Genomic DNA, 27,216 nt, shown 5'->3' on the forward strand with positions numbered 1-27,216 from the left:
AGGCAAACGGTGCAACGTTGTTAGCGAAACCAAATTGCAAAAATTATTTTTATCCCCAAATACTAAAGTAAAAAAAAAAACGTCCCCAGCAGTGGACAACCACTTAAAGGAAAACGTTAGTGCAACCCCATCCTTGCTCATCTATCAATGCAAATGCTGGATTACCAGTGCGACATCCCGTCTCGTCGCTGCCATCAAGGCAATCTCGGACGCCATTACACTGATACATCCCATATACACAGGAGCCGTCTCCACACTGAAACTCATCTGGTCGGCAGGACACCAGGGCTGTGAGAGCAGAGAAGTGCAGATCAGTGCCATTTATAACCAGATTCTTGCAGATCACTTTCCCCTAAGTGTGATACTACTCACGGCAATCCTTCTCATCGGACTTGTCTTTGCAGTCCTGGTCGCCGTCGCACCTCCAGCTCAGGTGGACACATTTGCCATTGCCGCATCGGAACTCCTGGGCGCCGCACACGGTGACCGCCTGCGGCTGACTTTTCAGCCCGCAGCGATCCTCTGATTCATCTGACTGATCCGCACAGTCGGCCTGTCCATCACACACCCACTTTTCGGGGATGCACACCCCCTTTCCGCAGCGGAACTGTCCCGATTTACAAGTGACTAAGGCGCAATCCTCTTCATCGCTGCCGTCACCGCAGTTATCGACGCCGTCGCACACGAAGCTCGCGGAGACGCAGAACTTATTGCTGCACTGGAACTCGCCGCGCGGGCAACCTGTAAAATAAAGAGAAGAACAGTGACGTCTTCACACATGGAATTATTATTTATTTTATTTTTTTTGCAACTATTCCCCCCCCCCCCCGCAGCCAAAACATTGACTCTTGGCAGTAGAAACACTGCATACACAGTGCAGCAAATCGCTGCTTTTTTGGTGCAATTTTTCTACAAGTTTATAAAGTTAGCTTTACGCACCAACACTTTAAAAAAAAAAATCCTGCTTTTTTTTTTTTTTTTTTTTGCACCTCGTCATTGCTTTCTATGGGTGAAAAAAAAAAAAAAAAAAAAAACCCCATAAAAAAATTGACATGCTGCAGATTTAAAAAAAATGCTAAAATTCAATTAGGAAAAAAAAGCAACAAAAACACCATATGTGAACATAGCCTTGCAGTGCCACTAACAATATTGCTCCCCAGCTGTGACAGATGACGGAGAGAAGCAGTGAACTCAATTTTTTCCTCTGGTGACGCTCCATTTTAAGCAACGAAATTCAATGTATCAGCAGTATTACTACAAATTGGAGGAAAGTAGGCGATTCCCTTCTGTCTGCCTAATTTGCGGTCCGCTACCCGTCATATGTCACCTGTGTTTGGTAGCAAAGATGCTGACACTGATTACAATAAGAGGAAGAGCTCTTCTGTCCGTAGACACTGCACATGGGCATAACAGAGGTGGATGAGAAATGTATGTCAGAGGTAAAGAAAGTTCCGGCTCCCATAGTGCTGGCAGAATACTGACAAAGAGGAACCAGTCACTCAAAAATGATAAACGCGCATGAGAGATTTTTAAACAGACCCCTGATTGGTTTGTGCGTATAGAATTTTGGTTGGATATATACAAGCCAGACAAACCAATCATTAATACCATCGTTTTGTGTGCATAAAATACCATGTTAATCGTCAGCACGTCCTGTTTACACGGGGCGATAGGCTGCCGATAATTACGCTTCCTTTAAAATCATCGCAATTAGCCAACGAGTATTTTGCCAGCAGGTGTTTGCCAGCTGATAATTTAAGAAAAAGCATTCACGCCATCACCTGGTTCCCAGTTATTGGCCCACCTAAAGGGCCTTAAAAGGGGTATTCTCATCTCCAAGATCCTATAACATTATATAGTAGGTATAGTATTAATAATATTAGCAAATACCTCCAATTAGAAATGTAGTATAGTTCTTCAGATTCACTGTCACTTCCCCCATGTGCAGGGCATTGCAGTAGCTTAGGTATCCATGGTTACGACAATTCATATATATTGACAGTTAATTAGACAGCTCTTAGTGGTTGTAACCATGGATACCTAAGCTAATGCAATGCCCTACATGGGGAAAGAGGCATAGCTAATCTGAAGAACTATACTAAATTTCTAAGTGGAGGTATTTCATAATATTACTACTACTACATATTGGGATAGGATTTTGGAGATGGGAATACCTCTTTAAGTTTCATCATAGTAATTTTTTGGAGATCGAAATTAAATAGATAAAAAATGGATATGAGCATAATTGTGCCTCCACCTTATACTACGCGCCTCTTTTTTTTATGCTAGAACTAAAGTTTCATTTCGGAATTAATGTTGTATTCCTACGGCCAGCAAAAGTTATCTGATTAAGCAACACATGATTCAGGCAGAAGCCACAATCAGGAAAGAATTACCGTACATTTAGGAGCTCAGTAATGTAATTTTCCAAGAAGTTAATGGTACGACATCCAATGCCTCATCTTCTGGTCACGCGCCCGATATTAACCTCTGAACATTCTATTATTGTTATGCTAAATATTGCGAATTCTATTCAAATGCACTTTTAAAGGGGTCTTGAACAGAGCAGAACTGCAATACCAGTCACGGTCTGTGCACATGAGTGGCGCTATTCTTAATTAACAATAATACAAAATCTCTAGTCTCATTCAAATACTTAAAAGAAAAAAAAATGGTAATTTTTAATTAGTACTCGATCTGGTGCCCGTTTTTAGACATTGATGTGGTTACACAAGACACCAATTATTTTTCTTCCTTCTCCATTAATGTCTATTTCCATAGAGATCAGGTGGGAATTTTTGCCCCTTCATCCAGAAGAGCACTTGTGAGGCACTGATGCCAGATAGAGAAGCGTGGTCCGTCACTGCACAGAATACGGGTCCTCTGCTCCAGAGTCCAGTGGTGGCAGCTTTACACCACTCCATCCGACGTTCAGGATTGTGCTTGGTGATGTAAGGCTGCATGCAGCTGATCGGCCATGGAAACCCATACCATTACGCCTCCAGTGGGGGGGCACAGTTTTTGTGCCAACGTTTCTACCACCGGAGGTTTGAACTCTGCAGTTATGGAGTCAGGAGAGCGCTATTGATTTTATGTCAATAGTCAAAGGCGCAAAGAAGAATATTTAGAACCTTACCAAGGGACGCTATAATCACGGTGCTTATTTGAAAAGCTTGACAGACGCCACACTTCTTGTTGGATACTAAAAAAGGTCACTTAAAAACAAAACAAATATACAAAAAAAGGGAAAAAAAATATACAAAAGGAGACGACGTAGAAAAGTGATTCCACGGCAAAAAAAAAAAAAAAAATAATTATATTCTAATATATAGACTGTACAGCACAGACTGTAGTTAATCCTTCTATCTCACTTGGTCATATTGACCGGGGTTGGAGGAAATAGATCATACTTAGCAGGGTCCTCAAATGGAAATCCTCACACCAGTGAGCAAACAGGATGGTCACCGGTCAATTTCTCTTATCCCATTTTGCACATTTCTTTTTCTGGATGCAGGTTGGCCATGCACATCTAATGTGTTCTTAATGTTTAACATACATTTGTCTGGCCATTGCCAAGAGAAAAAAAAAAAAAAAAAGATTGGGCATGTTCAATGTCAACATGTCCAGTCCTTCATTCCTCAAAGAATAAAAGCTGCCACCAGATATGTCTAACACATGCACCCTCAGTGGAACTAAGCATGCATGTGTGTAGGGAGGAAAGGAGCATTAGATACTGAATATACAGAATCTGTATGTCTAAAACTTAAGAGTTAGGTTGCAGAAGGAAGAACCAAGCAGGAGGCTCCAATGCATCTCATCTCATTGAACCCAATTGGCTGTCTATGGAAAGGCCCCCAACCCTCTTCCTACAGATGTCAGGGGAGATAAGGATCTGGTCTTTTTGATCTCCAATGACCAATTCTTTGTTCTTTGGGAGATAAGCTGCTGCCAGAGAAGCCTGGCAGTGACTTTCTTATAGAAAACACAGGAGTTCTGCCTTAACATATAGACTTGCCAGGTCTTCCAGTGCAAGATATTCTCTTTAGGCTTGGGTCACATGAATGGAAATTCCTTAATTTGAGAGAATTGTGTCAATTATGCAAATCACATTCAGAGCACAGTGTGATCCGATTATCTCGGATGAGGAAAAGACAGAGAGAAAAAAATTCTCCATCTCCTCCATACAGTCAGTGCTTGGAAATCGGACTGCACTCAGATGCCATCAGAGTACAGTCTGATAGCGTGAATGGACCCATTGACTTTCAAGGCAGAGTGCAATCCGAATATATCAGATCAAACTCGGACACGCAGGGATTTTGTTCCTTGGACAGACTCTGTCCACGGAAAAAATTGGACATGTAATGGTCCGATAGACTAATTGGTCTGGGTGCGATATGACGTTTATGGGCTAGTACTAGGACTGATAATACATGAGCCCTTAAGAGTGGCAAATCCATGCCAGCGCTATTAACGCTAAGCCACAATGATCCAGACAGCACCATAAACCTCAGCTTCCTGCCTGTCATTTATAGGGTGGCCACAAAACAAAAGTGTCTCCATCGATGGCAGGCAACGAACTGGAAGAAACGTGTACTTTTGGGGTGCCGGCACTTTGTCCTTCCTCCCAGGATGTTCTCTAATTCTCCTGCCATAATGACACCGTTTATGATCTCAATGGTGTATTTTTGGCAATCCTGACGGCTCACAATCCATACAGAACAGCTACAAATCAATAGCAAGCCGCCCTGGTCATGCGCTTACATCTCTCGCTGAAGCAGTTTATCGATTCTTTGCAAACTTTGGAACATCCACAACAATAGAAATACATTTGTAGGAGAAACGTGACACTCATTCTGCACCGCACTATCCAGATAACGAGGCTCATTAGTTTCCGGTCAATCATGCCGGCTTATCCTCACAAGCAAATGGTAGAGCGTGAAGCAACCAAAAAAAGTGATTAGAAATGCTTTGCTGCCAAAACCGGTGAAGCTAATCCTATAACGCACAACACTGTCTACAATAAAGCGGACTCTGACCAGCGATTATCCGTCCTGCTGCAAAACGCGCGTCGGGGCTGGCGTCATTCCAGCACGAGAGGACTTTATAAGGGTATGTTTCCACTACTCTTATAGGTATACATTACTTATTATATTACTGTTTAACTCTTATTTTACAGTGATCTATATTTTCTCAAAGTTTATACTTTTATATACATTGGTCTACTTGAGGGCTTATTACCATTTTCTTTGTCCTTTCTCCTCTTTTTGTTGGCATGTGTGGATAAATAGTGTTTTGGATTTTACTTCTACCAAGCTGTGAATCTGGGATTTGTGCAATTGGCGTATTTCTTTCTGTCTGGCCACGCTCCTGCCACAAGTTGCCGCGCCATTCAATTGCTTTGAAATACGCTGAGCAGAGATTTTATGCTGAAGCTGCAGAATATCAAAGGGCCTAGGAAGACCAGCGACACGGTCAATCCTCAGCAGTTTGAGTTCTGCAAGTCAAAATACTCCAAGATTTGGCAATTTCAGGAAAATTTTAAACAGGCAATCCCAATAGGATAATGTATTTCTTTGTGATGGTAAATTTAAGGAAGCACTAGATCGTCTGAAGAAGCAAAGTCCTGCGAAACAGATTTTTGGTTCCTGGGTTGGCAGAAAATGAGGCCTGCACCATTCAGTTATTTGTAAGGGTGACACAATTCCAAAATACTGGCAAAAGGCCCTATTGTTTTGGAAGTAATGAATTTCCCCCGTGTAACAGCTTTGTGACTTAAGAACTCAAGGCAAAGAAAGAAGTTTGGAATAAATTTACTCATGTTCTAGAAAACAGCATAATAAAACCGACAGCACATCTTCTGTACACACGGTGCAGCCGATAATCTTATCAAAGCCTAAAATTCATTGCACCGAATCAACGAGCATTTTTCTCATTGGTCAAGTGTTTGGAGTGCATGCTGCGATTTTTTTCAAACGCAGATTGGGTCACAGACCGCACTCGGACCGAAAATAAGGCTGTGTGCACGGGGCCTTATGGAACTATTCAGCACCAAATTTATAGAAAACAAACAAAAAAAAAAAAACTGTATACAAATGTTTTTTTCATAAAGCTGAGCTGCAATACCAGTCACAGCCTTTGCACAAGGGTGGCGCCATTTTGGGGGGGGGGGAAACAAAATCAACAAAAACACACACAAACTGTGTCTACTCTCATTTAACCACTAAAAAGAAAACAAAAAAGTGTCATTTTAACATCTATCAATCTGATGTCTGTGTTCTCTGACTTTTTCAGCAACCTTTTAGATGTAGTTACACAAGAACTACAGAAAAATATTCAGGATTGAGAGTCCTCAGTAGTTGATACCTTTTAATGGCTAACTGAAAAGATGGTAATACATTGCAAGCTTTCGAGACTACTCAGGTCTCTTCATCAGGCTAGACTAATACAATGTGGAGGATACAAGAACTACAATTATTTTTCTTTCTCCTCCTCAAAATGTCCATTTCCACAAGAGATAAGGTGGAATAGTCTGTACCCAAGAAAGGAATGTTCTAATTAAACATGAGGATTTATAATCATTCCCAGAAGGTGAAGGTCACTGAATACACAAGCAAATTCTTTGAAACAAATCTCATCGGAAGAGGAGACCAAAGAATAAACAAAAGTAACAAGGAGGCTTCATAGATAAGAAATCCTTAAGAAGTTTTTTTTTTCCCCAAATTCCTTTGTTTTCATCCACAAACTAAAACAGTAGAGGGGCAAGATAATCATGAATAAGCGTTGTTAAAAATGCTCGTTTCATGATTAATTTGCCATGTAAAGAGGCCACTGAAGAATGAGTAAAACGGTGAAAGGATTTTTTTTATGCAGCATAAAAATCGTTGTCGCTCAGTGAGCATCATTTACCTTGGTCTCCTGGCATTTAAACAATGTCGGTGTGTAAAAGTTTACAGATCTGTGTTTGTAAAGTGCCACCGGCCGGTCTGTCTACGGACCCCAACTGACAAGGGCTAAAGTGAGTGATCACCATCTTCCTAGAGAGTTGCACAATAGTCTGGTGTCAAACGGGCAATGCACTAAATGGGCAAAAGTATTGTTTAATATCTCCATCATGGAAACGGATGGAGTTGAGGTCAGAGGTCTGTGCGGCCGTCATGTTCTTCCCACCAACCTCACCCAAAACGTCTTGGACCCTGAAGCATTAAGTGTTCCCTTCAACAGAACTATGAGAACTGAGGCCGACCCATTAAAACATAACCAGTGGCATTGTCCCTTCTCCACTCAAATGTACAGTTGCCACAATTCAGTTAGACGAGTGACATTCTCCTGACGTTCACTACATGGGGTGGATGGGGTGAGGCTTCCTAAAGAGAAGCCAAGGAAATCAAAATGAAAAAGGTTTTTGTTACAGTTGAAGAGGTGGTGGTAGTGATAACAGTGATCTGGAGTCAGTCCGGTGGAGGTGTGAACTGTGTCCATGTAGCGAGTCATAAATTCAGAGATTAATTGGAGTCCTATTGTCAAAGAGTTGAACATCCTTATCACTTTGAATTCCCAGATTTTCATCCGTTGTCCTAAAATTGACCTTTCAGTATTAAAACAAATATTAAGAATTGAGAGTCCTCAGTGATCAATACCTTTTAATGGCTAACTGAAAAGATGGTAACACATTGCAAGATTTGGAGACTACTATCTTCATCTAGTCCACGGTCATTATAAATGCACAGGCTTTACATTCTTTCAGTATTAAAGGCCCCGTCACACATAGCAATCTCGGTAGCGAGATCGCTGCTGAGTCACAACTTTTGTGACGTAACAGCGATCTCACCAGCGAGATCGCTGTGTGTGACAGCGAGCGGCCCCCCTGCCGGTATCGCTGATCGCTGGAAGAAACCTCTGGACATTTCTTTGATCGCTGGTCTCCCGCTGGCCAGCACACATCGCTGCGTGTGACAGGCGGGAGACCAGCGATCAGGTGTAAAAAATAATAAAAAAAATAAAAAATAGTTATTCTCACCTTCCGACGTCCCGTTCAGCCATCCTGCCTCTCTCCACGCTCCGGTCCCAGTGATCCTTTGCACGAATGACCGCGAGACTTGTTATCCCTCGAGGCCGTGACATCTCGCGGTCATTCTCGCAAAGGATCACTGGGACCGGAGCGTGGAGAGAGGCAGGATGGCTGAACGGGACGTCGGAAGGTGAGAAGAACTATATTTTTTATTTTTTTTATTATTTTTTACAGCTCACCAGCGATTACATAGCGACTTACTAGCGATTCTGACACCTTGATATCGGTGTCGGGATCGCTGGTAAGTCGCTTAGTGTGACGGGGCCTTAAGACTTTTAAATCTGACACAATGTCCAGGTCCAGAGGAAATGTTTTCCCACGGGTGGTAAGAGAATGACAAGTCCCAATATTCTGTACAGCCAATGTTGGCTCTAGCAGCCATCTTGTGCAAAGTTTAAGCCAACTGATTCTGCAGCTAATGAGATGTATTTCTGGGATGTAGACTGGAGACATAAAATGAAATCAGAGCCATTAGCAGGTATAGTTGGCATACACAAAGGTTAAAATGGAACAGCTGCAGGGTATTGGGACAGTACATAAGTGGTAGCATATGGCAGTATCTGTTCTAGTGGTATGAAGACCAGAAGAAGAATACAGTTGTCAAAATATAATATAATTCGAGGCCAGACCACCGCCAAACATCCCAGCGTTGGTTTTCTTATTCGGTCACCGATGCGTGCCCGCGCGCTCTGCCTTCTGTGAACTGTTCTGTTGCATATCTCTGAATAAACTTTAGCCTCTACTTCAAAAGGAGAATTGTCTACAGCGTCTTCTCGGCTCTTCCAGCTCCCAGTAATGGACTTTCTTACACAGGCGTGTCCAGTTCATTCTTAATTGGTTGCCTGTGTAGATTCATCCTTGTTTGACGTTTTTGCTTCGTTTCACCAATGTAAGTACCTCCAGAGCTTCCTGTACATTGTATCGTGTACACAATATTGGAGGATGTACAGGAGAAGAGCGCCATGATTGGATAGTCCTGATTTGTGTTGGGTATGCCAACTGTATTTGTTCGTAATATGTGGGTACAAGTTTTGCTTTTTTTATTGTTCACGGGAATATTCCCGGTCTCTGATGGTGAGGAGAGGATACTTCTGGACAAGGAAATTCCTTAAGTTAGGGGGCTGTTTGTAGAGGCAAAGTGGAGGATCTGGGAATATTACTTTCAGTATGTCGTCTTTGTGGAATATGGGTTGAAGATCAGCATTAATCTTCCTTAGAATGCTCATGTGGGGGTTGTATGCGACCACTAGAGGTGTCCTGTTATTCCCTCTTGATTTGTATTCCAGGAGGCTCCTTGCAGCTCTGTGGATCGGTTCATTTATTACCAGTGGATGGTAGGAATATATTCCTCAGTGATCGCAGGTGTAGTTTTCCATCCTTACTGACTATATATGATGAATTTTTTTGTGTGTCTTGGATGAAAGCAGTTTCATCTAAGATACGCCGGACGTCCTGTGGGCTTATGGTAAATTTGAGGTTTGTATGGTATGTTCTTTGATGCATATGGTCGTGTCCAGAAAATGTATTTGGTAATTTGAGAAATTGAGGGTGACCTTAATGGTTGGGTGGAATGTGATGAAGTTACCATGGAAGGTAAAGAGATCATCTTTTAAGCCTGCCCAGATTATTAGCAAATCATCAATGTAGCAGAAGTATGCTAGCGGTTTACTAATACAAGGTGATAAATACTTCTAATAATAATAATCTTTATTTATATAGCGCCAACATATTCCGCAGCGCTTTACAGTTTTACTTCTCCTCTAGATTAGCCCCATAAATGGGTTAGCATATTGTGGTGACATTTTGCTACCCATGGAGCTGCCCATACACTGTTGATATAAATGGTCCTCAAAGAAAAAAAAAATGGTTGTGATGGAGCACAAATCTAATAAAGTGTAGAAATGGTTCTGTGGTCAGATTTTTTTTTTTTTAAAGAAATAGTAATCCCATCATGAGGAATGTTGAAATACAGAGACTCTCCATTCATGGTGGCCAATATGGTGACATTCAGAAGTGGACCCAGGGCCGACAGTTTGCAGAGAATATCCGTGGTGTCCCGGATAAAGCTGGGTGTGCGCCTCACCAAGGGTTTAAGAATGTCCTCCACCCAGACAGAGATATTCTAAGCGAATGACCCAATAGAAGAGATGACTGGCCTCCCAGGATTACCTTCTTTACATATTTTAGGAAACATGTAGAAGGTTCCTGTTTGGGTTTGTCTGGTATTAGGTCCAGTAGTGAGGATGAAGTAGAGTCAAACCCATTGAGGATATGTGTTAGTGATATGAGTTGGAGATGTAAGGCTGTAGAAGCTGCTCGGCCATGAAGCGGGGGTGCGGTGTTTGTGCTGATGTTATTACTACAGGAGGTCTGGACTCTGCATTTATGGAGTCAGCAGAGTGTTGGGAACTTCTCTGCCCTCTGTCTCTACAGTACCTCCTGCTGCTCACTATTATCACCTCTCCATTTGTAACAAAAAACCTTAATTTGATTTCCTTGGCTTATCTTTTGGAAGCATCACCCCCATCCACCCTACGCACAAATGTCCTGCTGTAATATCTGTTAAATGTTGTCCTCTTGTCTCAGTAATTCATTTGTAAATGCCTGAAGGAGTCTATGCCGAGAGCTTGCAAACAGAATTCTTCTCGTTAGCCAACAGAGGTATCACTCCCAAAACACTTGTCATTTTTGGGCTTAAAAGTATTTACAATGATTTTTTTGGCCAACACAGAACCACAATATAAAACTTTTTATTGTACATCCTGATATTCAGCAAACCCAGACTCGTCCATTATACGCTAGCTAGAGAAGCGTGTTCCGTCTCTGCACAGAACATGTTTCCTCCAGAGTCAGAGACTTGTTACCCCGGTGGCTCCTATTACAGGACCGCCGCTAGTATCTGTGAGCTCTGCACCACCATTCAGGCGGTAATTAACAGACATGGAAGCAAATCCTCAGGAAATAACAAAAAAATTCTTATGTGGCCATTCTAAAAAGAAAAGCTTGAAACGCGTCACACCTTTAGGTAGATCCTACAGAAAAGTAAGCTGTATCAGAAATGTCTGGAAATAGGAACTTCTTTTTGCCCTCAGCCAAATCAGGCATCCATGTGTATTTTCAAGATGGGAGCAACAGCCAAATGACCATTGGTCCATCAGCTAGTAAATGCGTACAGCCAACATAAGAGCCCAGAGATCAGCTGCAATATGAGGAAGCGAGTAAGTGGCTCCATCACAGGGTAAATTGACATTACGCAGTGGGAGGAACTTCTACATCTTGGGTGCCAGCACCATGTCCTTGGCCACTTGGGTATAACCCTCATGGCATACTGACACCGCTTATGATCTCAATGTTGTATTTTTTGGCAACCTCGCCGACTCACAATCCTTATAAACTGCTACAAATCAATAGTAAGTCGCCCTCGTCATGCGCTTCTGTCTCTCGCTTGGAGAAGGACTTGGGGATCCTAGTTAATGATAAATTTACCTAGAGCAGCCAGTGCCAGGCAGCAGCTGCCAAGGCAAACAGGATCATGGGATGCATTAAAAGATGTCTGGATACACACAATGAGAGCATTATACTGCCTCTGTACAAATCCCTGGTTACACCGCACATGGAGTACGGTGTACAGTTTTGGGCAGCAGTGCTCAGGAAGGATATAATGGAAATAGAGCGAGTACAAAGGAGGGCAACAAAATTAATAAAGGGGATGGTGGAACTACAATACCCAGAGAGATTAGCAAAATTAGGATTATTTAGTCTAGAAAAAAAACACGATTGAGGGGCGATCTAATAACCATGTATAAGTATATTAGGGGACAATACAAATATCTCGCCGAGGATCTGTTTATACCAAGGAAGGTGACGGTCACAAGGGGGCATTCTCTGCATCTGGAGGAGAGGTTTTTCTACCAACATTGAAGATTCTTTAATCATTACACCGATGCCTCTACCTTGTGCCAGTCATTACACTGGCTACCCATCCACTCCAGAATTCCGTATAAACTTATTACCCTCACCCACAAAGCCCTCCATGGCTCAGCATCACCCTACATCTCCTCCCTTGTTTCAGTATACCACCCTACCTGCGCCTTCCGTTCTGCTGATGACCTGAGGTTAGCATCCTTAATAATCAGAACCTCCCACTCCCGTCTCCAAGACTATACACGTGCTGCGCCAATTGTTTGGAATGCACTTTCCAGATCAATACGATTAGTCCCCAATCCCCACAAATTTAAGCGTGCCCTGAAAACGCATTTATTCAGACTGGCCTATCGCCTCAACACATTAACCTAATCTATCCCTGTGTGGCACAGCCAAAAGTTTTACCATGACCAGGTTCCCCGCATCATGTCCCCACATGCTTTATGCATCCATTAGCCCTCTGTGTCTGTACTGTTACACACTTAACACTATGGCTGGTCCATACAATCAGGGCAACTGTTACCACCCACCTTTCGTGTCTACCTCTTTCCTCAGACTGTAAGCTTGTGAGCAGGGCCCTCATTCCTCTTGGTATTTGTTATAATCTATGTGATTATGGTTATGCTGTAATGTCTATTGTCTGTACAAGTCCCCTCTGAAATGTAAAGTGCTGCGGAATATGTCGGCCCTATAGAAATAAAATGTATTTTTATTATTTATTATTACTGTTAGAGCAGTCAGAATCTGGAATTTCTTGCCTGAGGAGGTGGTGATGGCAAACTCAGTCGAGGGGTTCAAGAGAGGCCTGGATGTCTTCCTGGAGCGTCACGATATTGTATCTTACAGTTATTAGGATTTGGGGATTTATTCTGACGGAATATAGGCTGAACTGGATGGACCAATGTCTTGTTTGGGCCTTGCTAACTGTGTTACTATGCATGAACAGTCACAACAATAAAAGCATTTGTAGGAGAAACATTCTGCACCGCACTATCCAGATAACGCTGCTCATTAGTTTCCGGTCCATCATACCGGCTTATCCTCAAAAGCAAATTTGTAGAGCGAGAAGCAACCAAAGAATGTGATCATTAGAAAATTGTCGGCAGGTTCCGATAATTTGCAGAAATACTTTCCTGCTAAACTGGTGAAGCTAATCATGTCACCTACAACGGGTGTACAATAAAATGGTCTCCGACCTGGGACTCTCTGGTCTGCGGCTACAAGAGCATGCTGAGAGTTGTAGTTTTAGAACAGATGAAGGGTCACAGGTTAAGACTAGATAACTTTAGAGGATAATGTGCAATACCGCATCACTACCTATTAGCCATATTGGAGAATGCTTAGAAAAGAGAATCCATACATTGTCCCCACAGTCCACTAATTTAGAGGCGAGTTGTGCAATGCTTCACTTCGCCTGCGGAGGCGCTGCACAGGAATTGAACAATTGTCGTGGAGTCACCATTCGGAAAAACAAAAACTGTGACAGTCACATGATCCAACTTAAGGATCGTTTCTCAATACTCAACTGTGAATGTGGTGTCAAATTTGATAAGTCTCTATTATTTAACTGCCATTATCTAGCAAATATTTAGGTTGGCCCCATCTAAAGGTGGGTGTACACCGGGTGACCCGTGGCTTGTAAATGAGCATCGGTGGGCTACAACATAGAAGACAATCCGCATTTTTTGAATGGCCTGTTTAGACATGGCCACTAACACAGAGCGATTGTTCTTGGCAGCACATGTTCACTGGACAATATGCTGCAGAGAACGATGATTTTTTTTTTTTTTTTTTTTACGCACACTTAAAAATCATTATGTTTAATGAGCGAACCTTTTGCCGGTCAGTTTATGGGAATGAGCAAATGACTGTTCCCTATTAAATACATCCCAAAACTTAAACCATACTGATAAATATTCCACTAGGCTGAATGTAAGCGAGAGCCTGCCCTGAAATCCAGAAACTGGTTCTCAAAGTACTTGTGTAATGATGACACAAACACACACACAGATACAGAAGTCAGGTTACACATACACACAGGCAGTGTCAGACTGGGGTGCCAAGGGCCCATCAAGCAACAATGGCTTTGGTGGGGCCCACCGGGGGATTTCCCGGTTTCCCTTTGGGCCAGTCCGAGCCTGCACGCAGCTGTACACATGAAAGAGCGGTGGATGGTCTGGGTCTGACTACAGTAGAAGGCCTTTTAAGTCATGGTTAGACAAAGGAAACTACATATTGTGGAAAAAGAGGTATACGTTTTAGAACAAAGCAAGCAAGGATACGACATGACACTATTTAGGAGTATTGCGACAAACCTCAGTATAATCCTATAAATGCCCATCTTCCTTTCAGCTAATGTCATTACTCGCATCACTGCTCTTCGCGCCTACTCACATAACTCGTCAAACACCGACAGCCCTCGGGTCCTGGTTTCTGAATCAATTCAACACATCCACCCCTCACTACCATATTACACCACTTATTAACCCTCCGCGTCCCCTGCAGCTGTTCATACGAGTCTTTCTGGACTCCAGCCATACTCACTAATGACACCGACATCATCTTCTCCATCCATCTGGGGATAACCTCGGCTCCTCGTCAGCTGGCTAAAGCTTTGCCAACGTGTTTTTGTATGAATTCTAGTTTTACAACGGTTTGTGCGATTTCCATATTCTCTCTTTTTTTTCATCCCCACACTCGCCTTTTGATCCCGCTATCACACACTATCGGATCCACCCATTTTGCAACGTTATAAAAGTTCATAAATTAAGCCACAAAATACATTTCCTATATTCCTAAGGCTACGTTCCCATGATGAGTTTTTGGTACATTTTTGACGATGCATATTTTTGTAGTTCCAGCAAAGTGGATGGGATTCATAGAAATATCACTCAGCCCGTGCTTCTTTTTAAGCTGACCTGCGGTACGAGTTTAAAATTCGCAGCATGTCAATTTCTCTTCTGTGTGGATTTTTGACACATGCTTGCAATAGATACGGAAATTCCGCGGGAAAAAAACAAAGGAAATTTTTAGTGCATTTCCACAGTGGAAACGCATAAAAAACTAACGTAATCCTCATTTAAGTATATCAAACTTTTATCAATGCCAAATACCAGGAAGTATCAAAAATAAAGTAGAAAAATTTAAAGCATGACACATCAAAACAGCCAAAAACTGCAGCGATAACTAAAAAAAAAAAAAATGCACAGAAACCTAAGTAACTCGCCAAAAGCTTATCGTGGGAATGTAGCCTTAAGGCCCCGTCACACTAAGCGACTCACCAGCGATCCCGACACCGATATGAAGGTGTCAGGATCGCTGGTGACTCGCTACGTGATCGCTGGTGAGCTGTCACACAGACAGCTTCACCAGCGATCAGCACAGCGATGCCGAGCGCCCGGCATCGCTGGCCATCCTGTAAAAAATAGAATCAAAATAAAAAAATATAGTTATTCTCACCTTCCGATGTCGCGTTCAGCCATCCCGCCTCTCTCCACGCTCCGGTCCCAGTGATCCTTTGCACGAATGACCGCGAGATGTCACAGTCTCGCGGGATAACAAAGTCTCGCGGTCATTCGTGCAAAGGATCACTGGGACCGGAGCGTGGAGAGGCGGGATGGCTGAACGGGACGTCGGAAGGTGAGAATAACAATATTTTTAATTTTTTTTATTATTTTTTTACACCTGATCGCTGGTCTCCTGCCTGTCACACACAGCGATGCGTGCTGGCCAGCGAGAGACCAGCGACCAAAGAAATGTCCAGAGGTTTCTTGCAGCGATCAGCGATACCGGCAGGGGGGGGCGCTCGCTGATCGCTGTCACACACAGCAATCTCGCTGGTGAGATCGCTGTTACGTCACAGAAGTTGTGACTCAGCAGCGATCTCGCTACCGAGATTGCTTAGGCCTGTTTCACACTTCCGTTTTTTCAAATCCGTCAAAATCCGTTGTTTTCCGTAAAAAAACGGATCCGCCATTTTTTGCAGGATCCGTTTTTTTGTCCCATAGACTTCCATTACGGTTACCGCGGATCCGTCAAAAAAACGGATCAGTTTTTAAAAAAACGGATCCGTTTGCATCAGTTTCCGTCAAAAAAACGGAAACGGATCCGTTTGGCGGACACAAAAACGGAAGTGTGAAACAGGCCTTAGTGAGACGGGGCCTTTAATGTTTGCCCGTTGTAGTACTTACTTTCTGGATTTTCTGTCCCCCTTGCTGCCAGAAGTAATACCCAGAGCTTGCCCTCATGCAACGTCTATGACTGCACATATGCACTTACTGTGGACGTAAGTGACGACTACATGTACATTGGAGGAAGACAGAAGCCGGCAAAGATGAACATTATGGTATAACATTTGGTTAGAATTTACATCGCCAAAAAGAAGAAGCGGCCACATGACCACGATCTAAACTATTACGTCAAACTTTTCGCAAAAATTGCAAACTTTTATAAATAAGCAAAGAATGGTTATAAAACAAAATAATCAAGAAGAAGTATAACCCATACAAATATTTTTATTATACTCAAATATTAATTTTTTTTTTTTATTTTTTTTATTTTTTTTTTTTACAGTGCATAAATACTACTGGGCATTTAATAAAATATGGGGACCAACATCATATATATCTTCTCAAGTAGTGTATTAAAGCCTTATCTAGCAGGTTGTATCCAAAAACACACTACACCAATATCAGGGATCACATTTCCCACATATTAAAAACATATACATGGCGTGATGAAGTTTTGATACGAAACGCGCATTGGGGCGGTGGGGACCTGTCTTACTTTACATCCATGTTAAGTGTTGCCATCCTGCTTGTTTTGATTGCATAATGTTTTTAATATGTTGGAAATGTGATCCCTGATATTGGTGTTGTGTGTTTTTGGATACATCCTGCTAGATAAGGCTTTAATACACTACTTCATATGATTTATGATGTTGGTCCCCATATTTTGTTAGATGCCCAGCAGTATTTATGCACTGTAAAAAAAAAGTTTTTACTATTTGATTATAATAAAAATATTTGTATGGGTTCTACTTCTTGGTTATTTTGTTTTATAACCATTTTTTGCTTATAAGTCTATTTCATTGGGCTCGTTTGTGTTTAATAAACTTTTACAATAGCAGATCATAGACTGAAGTCAAATAAAAAAATAAAAAAAAAAAAAGTGTGTCGTGAAAAAAGTCTTTGGATACTTTGATATAATTGTAGAAAAGAAAAGACAAAGAAAAAATCGCACAGAATGGTGCATACGGTATCAGCTGGAGGACACTCATCAGTGATGACTTATTGGAGAACTTGGCAAACCGGACTTTGAGCTTGGAGTAATTATTAACTTGTGACCACATCATGTTACCCGGCTATGGGCATCACCTCCAAGCTTCAGATGTATCTGCAATTCCCTAATAGACAAACTATTAGCCCAACTGATAGGGAATTTAGATTGTGAGCCCCATCGGGGACAGCGATGATAATGTGTGCAAACTGTAAAGCGCTGCGGAATATGTTAGCGCTATATAAAAATAAAGATTATTATTAGCCCTGGGTTATAAAGCAGCAGATTGCTTTCTTCTGTTCTCTCTTATCTATGGCCAGGATGTGAACAGAACCCTCCCCTCCATAGTGGGTGGTGAATCCTGCTGTGGGGTGTGGTGGGGGATTTCCTCAATTGTTTCACACTGTGTCTTGCTCTTTAGTGGATCCGGAGTCTGATCACCAGAAGTCTGATTAGTCACAGCACAGCCTTCAGCAAAATCTTCACAGAGCTCGGAACTGCGAAATCCGGAAACAAGACATCGAAGTAAGTGATGCTACCGCAAATATTTAATGTATGATGATGATGATGCTCCATTTTGCCATTTTTTTCGGATGTGTACAAGGAGGCCGAAAAAAGATGGAAGATTTGCAGTGCGTTTTTACGCATGGAAATTCCGCAGCAGGATACAGTACAGGCAACATGGAGAAGAAGTCTGAACAGTTCTTTTTCACCACCTGTGGGACATTTCCACAAGAAGAAAGTTGAACCATTAATATTTTCAAGTCTGTCACTTTCGGTTGTTGATTTTCACCCCTTTAAATGTGGGGAGGGAGGAGAATCAGCGGCAAAAACTGACACGATCTGCATGCTGCTAAGGCCACGTTCAAGAAGTGGTGATGTGTTTCTATGATACTTTTCCTCTGATTGTTCCTCTCCTTATTTTAGCTTATAAATACTGATGGAAAATACTGACCAAATACTGAACGTGTGGTCTTCGTTGAATGGACCATGATTTCTAGACCGGCTGCAGATTTCGCCTGACTCAAACACAACAGCCTGATATAGGTCTATGAGACTATTGGATTTGGGTCAGGAGACCTCCAGCAAGTCTGGAAAATAAGCACAAAAATCATCACTAATATCCTAGCCCTCCATGTGCCAAGCCAGGCCTCATCTGGGAAAGTGAAAGGAAAACCAGGCATAGCTCGTAATTAACATCAAGTTTGGGAAACAAAAAAAAAAACTTGTATAGCAGGGTTTTTATTACTAGGATTTTTTTTTCCCCAAAGACCAATAAGTATTGTATTATTTTTCTGCTGATAAATTTGTATTAGGGTACGTGCACACGCTGCGGAATGCTCTGCGGATTTGGCCGCGCGGATTTTGTAAAATCCGCAGGTAAATCTGCACGTAAATCTGCAGGTCAAAAGACCTGCGGTTTTTCAACAATGGAGGAGATGGCAAACCGCAGCGGAATCCGCAGAAAGAATTGACATGTCAATTCCTTCTGTGATTTTGAAACCGCAGCAAATCCGCGCGGAAAATTCTGCAGCGTCTGCACAGCGGTTTTTGTTTTTTTTGTTTTTTTTAACCATAGGTTAGAATGCTACTGTACACCGCAGCAAAAACTGCTGCGGATCCGCAGCGGCCAAATCTGCAGCATGTGCACACAGCCTTAGGATTGTATTTATCTTTGAGATTTCTTACATCCAAATGTTTGATTGCTTTGTCTAGCATTTGTTTTGTTCTTTTTTTGCGGTAGGTGGGTAGTGGTAGGAACAATCAAATTCGACAATTCTGGAGTTGAGATTTACAACTTTTTTTTTGTTTTATTTTGCTTTATGGCCGTTGTCATATATGACAAATAATTTTATATCTTGATAGAGCAAACCTAAAAGATACGACGTTCCATTGTTGCTGACAAATACATTTTGGGGTATAAGAAATAAAATATTAAAGCAAAGAACCAAAACACCAAAACTTCTTTTTTATGTTAATTTTGGAAGTCCCTCAACAAAACTTCTCAATCCCACATGGATAGATAGACAATCTTTGTTGGCAGTAAAACTTTTCTTAATTCTTATGCCTGTAAATTCTCAATATAAACAATTGTCGACCTTTACATGCTTGACTAGATTCTTAAAAATGGGTAAGCTTTTTATTATAAGGTATCACAAAATAATAACGTATATAAAGTTAGAACAAGAAATTAATAATTCCTTATCTATTACAATTTCAAAGTTCAAGAAGGAGAGAACAAGTCTGGACACGTCACCTTAGATTGAACTAAGCGGTTTCCCATTTATAATTCATCAGTATCTACATGGATATTACATTTGACTTTATATCAAGCTTGATAGCTTTAATTTTAAAACATATTTGTCCTTTCATTTGATTTTATCATAAGGATATGAAATGCACTTTTATGAATTTTTTTCTTTTATTTGTGTAATAGCAACAGACACGAGTATACATGCTTACATGGATCAGGTGGATTAGCGTACAGCCAATCATCTGATGCTGGATCTGGCCAGATCTGACAATGCGGCGTGGAAGCCGGCCAGATCCCACGAGGCGGCGTGGAAGCCGGCCAGATCCCACGATCTGATCAGCTTTAGAGCTGTGATTGCAAGTTCTATAGCAAAGAGCTTGCCAGCGCTGCACTCCTTCAGTAGAAGACCTCACCACAGCTGATAATTCCATGCAGGCGTCAAACACTTAAGGGTTATTTTCATCTTCCATCTTCATGAGTGCACCGTTCCCCACCTCTCAACTTCTTCTTTAACAGGGAGTTGTGGGCCACCGGGCATTGACAATTTAGACCAGCAGCATACAGTCTACAGCAATGAACTTGTAAACGCTGCACTCTTTGTCTAGGAGGAAATTGGCCACCGCTAATAGCCTGTATTTGAAAGTATTAATTTTTGCACCATGTTCATTTAATTTCATGGAGTCTGATCCCAAATCCTGTAAGGTCATCTCTTTCCTACCTCTGAGACTTTATGGCCCATGTTGACCTGAATGCTTGTTTATCTTTGCATCTTATTGCCTCCTGTAAAGCGGGAGTCACACATAGCAATCTCGCTAGCGATATCGCTGCTGAATCACAACTTTTGTGACGTAACAGCGATCTCACCAGCGAGATCGCTGTGTGTGACAGCGATCAGCGAGCGGCCCCCCCTGCCGGTATCGCTGATCGCTGTAAGAAACCTCTGGACATTTCTTTCGTCGCTGATCTCCCGCTGGCCAGCACGCATCGCTGCGTGTGACAGGCGGGAGACCAGCGATCAGGTGTAAAAAATAGAATTAAAATAAAAAATATTGTTATTCTTACCTTCCGACGTCCTGCGCAGCATTCCCGCCTACTCCACGTTCCAGTCCCAGTGATCCTTTGCACGAATGACCGCAAGACTTCGCGCTCCCGTGAGACCGTGACGTCTCGCAAAGGATTACTGGGACCGGAGCGTGGAGAGAGGCGGGAATGCTGCGCGGGACGTCGGAAGGTGAGAATAACAATATTTTTTATTTTAATTCTATTTTTTACAGGGGTGGCCAGCGATGCCGCACGCTCGGCATCGCTGTGCTGATCGCTGGTGAAGCTGTCTGTGTGACAGCTCACCAGCGATCACATAGCGACTTACCAGCGATCCTGACACCTTGATATCGGTGTGCGTATCACTGGTAAGTCGCTATGTGTGACTCCAGCTTAATCCTAGATATTGATTTTTTTTTATAGTTTCAATCAGTTTAATATAGAATCTATACAGTATCCTTACTTCCAGGGAGGTAAGCAAAAGGTCACTGAAACTTAAGGCCCTTTTAAATTTAGCGATGCACCAGCGATCCGATCCGGTCAGGATCGCTGGTGCATCGCTAAATGATCGCTAGTGAGCTTTCACACAGAAAGATCTCACAGCGATGCAGCAGCGACGCAGCGCACGATACTCACCTTTCACACACAGCGATCCTGATGTCCTCCCGCCCGCATCCAGCGTCGCTTGTCTCACACAGCAGGAAGCGGACGACGAGAAATGGAGCCGCCCGATCTCGCGCGATTAGCGATGGACAGCGGGGGAGCCGGTCGGAGGTAAGTATCACACATAGCGATATCGCTAGCAATATCGCTATAACGTCACAAAACCAGTGACGTTTTAGCGATATTGCTAGCGATATGGCTTAGTGTAAAACCCCCTTAACTTAAGACAAAGGAATGTAAATGACCGGTCATTTATCTACCAACAAAGGACCTTTGATATTCAAGGATGATAGCAACTACTGTAATTAGATTGGGAAATGTCACCTGGTGAAATCTCATCTATTTGGCTCCAGGGGGTCTGCTCACTGGCATTCAAGGATAGATCAAAGCTTTTAACTAAAGGGCCTGTCACACCACTAGCAATATTGCTATAACGTCACTGGTTTTTGTGACGTTATAGCGATATTGCTAGCGATATCTCTGTGTCTGATACTTACCTACAACCCGCTCCCCCGCTGGTTATCGCTGATCGCGCGAGAACGTCCTGGACTGTTTCTCGTCGTCAGCTTCCTGCTGCGCTTCCTGCTGTGACGACGAGCGACGCGTGGAGCTGGGCGGGAGGACGTCTGGATCGCCTCATCTGACAGGTAAGTAGCGACCCCCGACCGCTGCGATGTCGCTGGTGAGATCTGCCTGTGTGGCAGCTCACTAGCCACCACTTAGCGATGTACCAGCGATCCTGACGGCGTCATATCACTGGTCGGGATCGCTGGTACATCGCTAAGTGTGACAGTACCTTAAGGCTGGAATCACACATAGCGACTCACCAGCGATCCTGACAACAATATCAATGTGTCAGGATCGCTGGTGAATCGCTATGTGATCGTTGGTGAGCTGTCAGACAGCTTCACCAGCGATCAGCACAGCGACGCCCAGCGTCGCTGTGCACGTTAGTAACCAGCGCGCTGATGCAGGAAGCTGGTAACTAACGTACACATCGGGTATTGGATACCCGATGTGTACATTAGTTATCAGCAGATCACTGGTCTCCCGCCTGTCACACTCAGTGATGCGTGGTGGCCAGCGACAAAAAAAAAAAAGTCGGCTGCAGGAAAGGCCAGATCAGCGATACCGGCAGGGGGGCCGGTCGCTGATCGCTGTCACACACAGCGATCTCGCTGGTGAGATCGCTGTTGTGTCACAAAAGTTGTGACTCAGCAGCTATGTGTGACGGGGCCTTTAGTTGCTCATACCATCCAGGATTATTATTATACGAAGCTACGGTAAGTTTTTATTTACTCATTTATTGATTTAATTACTGTTTAATTTTCAGTTTTATTATTTGTAATCTTTTATTGTAAATGTTCTTTTAAATTCTTAAGTAAAATAGTAATTGATCACTCAGTTTGTGCAAATCATTTCTTTTATCCATAACAATCTTATAAATGATAAACCCATTACAATACACCTCCTACGGTTTTAAGCTAGTTGATTACTTGTTAAATGAGTTCAATTGCCCCTAGTTCTAAGCATAAACTCCCTATAAAATACAGACCGAGCCAAGGGGGAAGGCATTTGTGCAGATCTTATATAAGTGTCATATTTTTCAAAAGTGCAAGGCAGTTAAAAATGGGTTCCTCAGGGCTCAGTCCCAAGTTCCTTCCTCTTATCCTTATATATTACCCCTATGGGACAATCCATCAGCAAATTTCATTTCCAGTACCATCTCTATGCTTATGACACCCAATCATGCACTTCTTCTGACATCACCCCTGCATTACTACAAAATAACAGCTATTGTCTGCTGTCTATAACATTATGTCCTCCGTCTAGGTAAAAACTGAATCTGGTAAAAATGGACCGCCTTACATTTCCTCCCTCCACTAACCTACCTAAAACTAAAATTGCTATTTCGGGTTTAGTTCTACCACAACTACCAAGCAGCATGCTCGCTATCTTGTGGTTATACTTGACTCGGATCTGTTGTTCACTCGCTCATGCCACTTGCACCTCAAAAATAACTCTAGAATTCCACCTTTTCCTCTGCAAAAACTCTTACGGTTTGTCTTCTTCATTCTTGTCTGGACTTTCAACTCTCTACCAATTGGTTTCCCGCTTTATAACCCTCTCCAATAAAACCTGAATGCAGCAGCCAGATCATATTCCTGTCCAAGCATTACACCGATGCCTCCACCCTGTGCCAGTCATTGCACAGGTTACTCATCAAATACAGAATACAGTAAAAAATAAACTTAATCATTCTCACTCACAAAGCTCTTCACATGCTCTCCATTCCGCTAATAATCTAAGACCAACATCCTCAATAATCCAGTCTCCAAAACTTCTCTTGCTCTTGTGCTGTGCCAGTTATTTGGAATACACTACCTCTGACTATTCGATCATTATCCACAGTTTAAGCATGCCTTTAAAAAAACGCATTTCTTTAGACTGGCAATCCCTTTTATATTTTCTAAAATTCTAGTACAGACTAGACTTACATTGACTATATGATTGCTGACTATTACTTTTTATGGCCCTATAAAGATCTAACCACCTCAATCTTACTTTTTCTCAGAATGATGGAAGCACGGAACCACCAGAAAAACCATACCATGACCGTGAAGATAAGCATGAATGGAAATGAAATGAAGATAACAGCAATAGTGGATCCTCATTCATTTTACACCATCCTGAATGTATTTCCAGGAGAAAGGTTCCTAGGAGAAGACCTAACTATTGCTCTCCAAAATGGAAAGGAAAAAGCAGATGGAAGATTTGTCTTAGGCCCGATTTATATTAACGACCAAGCAACCAGTGAGCAGATCATATATGTAGAGCACATCCCACAAACCGTAATTGGATGGAAGCAACTTCATGATCTGGGTTTGATGCAGGACTATGTGCACCAAGGTTACGTGATTGATGTCCCTCCTGTGGTAATAAAAGAAGTAGTCTCGGATCCTGGCAGTTTTCATCAAGGACATTTAAAAATGGAACTACTATATGACGCTAGGAAAATCATCGCTAGTTGGGTCAGAAATGGGTTGGTTGAACGAAACAACAGTATCTGCAATTCTCGCATTTCACTTAATTGGAAACCAAATGGAAAGGTCAAAATTAAATTCAATTATAAGGACTTGAATGAAAGTTCGGTGAAGGAGCTTCCCCACCCACGGGAACATCGGCCAAAAGCCATTGAAGGTATAACCCTGGGAAAGTATTATTCGGTCTTTCATCTATTCTATGCAGAATGGCAAATCCCTCTAGACACCTACACCAAGTACAAAACAGCCTTTACTTTCCTGGGTAAACAATATGTCTGGAACAGGTTGCCTGGAAGGTTCCAAAATAAGAACGCTAGGCTTAGTGATGCTATGGAGAAGGTACTTGATAAATTGCCCGGGAATGTGAGGAAGCGTGTGACCTACTACATAGATGCCATCTTAATTTCGGGCGAAACGGAGAAAGAGTGTAGAGAATTCACAGATAAGTTACAGCACCATCTGATAGACAATTGCTTTGAAATACGCCCAGCACAGTGCCAAACTTGCCAGCCGGCTGTGAAGTTTCTAGGGAGAGAAGTAACTGAAGATGGAGTTACGCTGGGTAGGGATTTTTTACAGAAGGTAAAGAATATGAAAGAGCCCAGAAATGCAAGCGACTTACGGTCAACCCTAGGCTGTTTGAGGGATGCAAGCCAATATACTCCAGGATTTGGCATTTTCAGCAAAACTTTAAACAATCTATCTAACCAAGACAGTACATTTCGGTGGGACGGCAAATTGAAGGAAGAACTAGCTCTTCTGAAGGAGCAAGTCCTGAGAAACAGATTTTTGGTTCCAAGTTTGGCGGAAAACGAGGGCTGCACTATTCTGATATTCGTCAAATATGGCGCCTGGATGGCAGAGATCCTAAATAGCGCCAAGAGACCCTATCGTTTTGGAAGCAATGTATTTCCACCTCTTAAGAAAGAAGATCGCCATGTGACTCAAGAACTCAAAGCCATGAAAGAGGTTTGGAATAAATTTGAGCGTGTGCTACAAAACAGAGAAGTAGAATGGGAGGTGGAGAGTCCAGAGATCGCGCGTTACATGGACGACCCCGACAGCTTTGAAAATGAAAAACGACTCAAGCTAGACTTCCTCAACAAAGAGGGATTTAAGATCAAGGTTGTTCCTGCCAATGACCGAAAACCAATAATTCTGTGGCCAGAGAATCTGTTATGTTCCTCATCTAACCACAACGGTTAATTAAATTAATGAGCGCAGGCCTCACATAAAAAATGATCTGGCTGCTAAAATCTTCTGTGATGGAGACGGCGCCATCTGTTGTTATTTGGTCAAGTCTGGTATTGCACTTGAGCTTATTCACTTGAAAGTGGAAGAAATGCAATCCCGGAATCCGCAAATGGACAGGAGTTGTTCTGTAAAGAGAGAAAGAAGTCTGAAGTTGACCACTAAATGTTTGTGCATGTTAAAACTGGAATTTTTTTTTATCTGATTATTTTTTTTTTTTTTTTTTTAGGATAAGCATGAAAATTGAAAGAAATGCTGACAAAAAAATCTATACATAATAAAAAGATATGACTTCTGATTTTTTTTTTTTAATATCTGTAAGCACATAAAATAGGAATCCTTAGTCAGAAAATAACTTATGGATTTCTAAAGGGGAATGTTGTCGGTCTAATATTTATGGGGGTCTCCTGAGGGATGTTAGGGGAAATTTTTTTTGGCAAGGGGGCATTGTACCCATGGTTGACCAGACCAAAAGAAAATGTAAATTGCAAAATTTCACGACTTTTGTCCACATGATCATGTTAAGAAAGATGCATGAAAAACCAGATGATCACACCAATGCAGTAAGGCTCTGTTCACATGTCCAGTTGTCATTATTTTGTAATGGATCCAATATTTAAAAATAAAATGCATCCACTACAAAGAGAGCAAAAACAGATGCAAAAATGGAAACCAAAGCTTGAAGTCTGGTTTTTCCTACACGTTTCGCTGGACACCTCTAGTGTTCTGGGCATGTTCTGTGCTTTAAAAAAAAAAAAAAAAAAAAGGATTATGAATGATTATCCACTATAATCTGTTTCCCATAGTTTTCTATGTGTGTGTATATCTAATATATAAAGCTCAATGTATGTATGTATGTCCGGGATTGGCATCCGCACAGTTGCAGCTACAGCCACAAAATTTGGCACAGTCACACGTCTGGACCCAGAGAGCGTCAAAGGCTATCTTGTTAGGCGAAAATTTAACCCCGTGCGTCCCAAATCACCAAACAATTTTGCCCCTATCTACATAATGGGGAAAAAGTGAAAGGAAAAGTGTTGGAGGCAAATTGACAGCTGCCAGATGTGAACAAGGGGGACTTAAAGAATGAGAGCGATGGCGCCAAAGAGTATATACCGTACAGTGGCTAAGGTGGGACCCTGACATGGGATACTCACCACACACGGGGATATGAACACACACACACAAAATGCGCCACACACTACCACGTGCTCCAACACATATACCACCCTCAGCACACATTTCACCACACATACACCAACCTCGCCACATAAAAGTCCAAACACAAAAGTCGCCACTCAAAACTCGCCACGCTGTCCCAGAGCTGTTTAAAAGATGAATAATGAGCTGTGATTGGTTGCTATCAGCAACAGTTTTCCTTGTAGACAGTTGTGGTAACTGAGGCCTATTATTCTTATCATTTCTATGGTGTTATCGTCCTTCTGTAAAGCTGGAAATAACACAATTTATTACCGTGCCAACACAGACCACCCTCTGACACAGACTGCAGGGTGAGCCCAGTATCACACAGGATAGGATTAGATACACGGCTCAGCAGTCAGTATCACACAGGACAGGATTAGATACACGGCTCAGCAGTCAGTATCACACAGGATAGGATTAGATACACGGCTCAGCAGTCAGTATCACACAGGACAGGATTAGATACACGGCTCAGCAGTCAGTATCACACA

At 42.3% G+C, this 27,216-nt stretch overlaps 2 protein-coding genes across 4 annotated transcripts in view; one reads left to right on the forward strand and one right to left on the reverse strand.

Annotated features, from left to right (window-relative positions):
- Nucleotides 1-27,216, reverse strand: part of LRP8 (LDL receptor related protein 8) — a 192,342-nt gene that overhangs the window by 27,011 nt on the left and 138,115 nt on the right. For all 3 annotated transcript variants that reach the window (XM_073563708.1, XM_073563707.1, XM_073563709.1), the window contains 2 exons: nucleotides 373-741; nucleotides 166-288 (listed from right to left, as the gene is read on the reverse strand). In XM_073563708.1, coding sequence (XP_073419809.1) covers nucleotides 166-288; nucleotides 373-741 — 492 coding nt within the window. The remainder of the gene's footprint in view (nucleotides 1-165; nucleotides 289-372; nucleotides 742-27,216) is intronic.
- Nucleotides 17,650-25,820, forward strand: LOC141076304 (uncharacterized). The gene is made up of 2 exons (XM_073563711.1): nucleotides 17,650-17,794; nucleotides 23,803-25,820. The coding sequence occupies exon 2, from the start codon at nucleotides 23,804-23,806 to the stop codon at nucleotides 25,475-25,477; it is 1,674 nt and encodes a 557-aa protein (XP_073419812.1). The 5' UTR covers nucleotides 17,650-17,794; nucleotide 23,803; the 3' UTR covers nucleotides 25,478-25,820.

This window comes from Dendrobates tinctorius, unplaced genomic scaffold (assembly GCF_039654945.1).
Source record: "Dendrobates tinctorius isolate UK_male_01 unplaced genomic scaffold, ASM3965494v1 ptg000396l, whole genome shotgun sequence".
NCBI classification, from domain to species: Eukaryota; Metazoa; Chordata; class Amphibia; order Anura; family Dendrobatidae; genus Dendrobates; species Dendrobates tinctorius.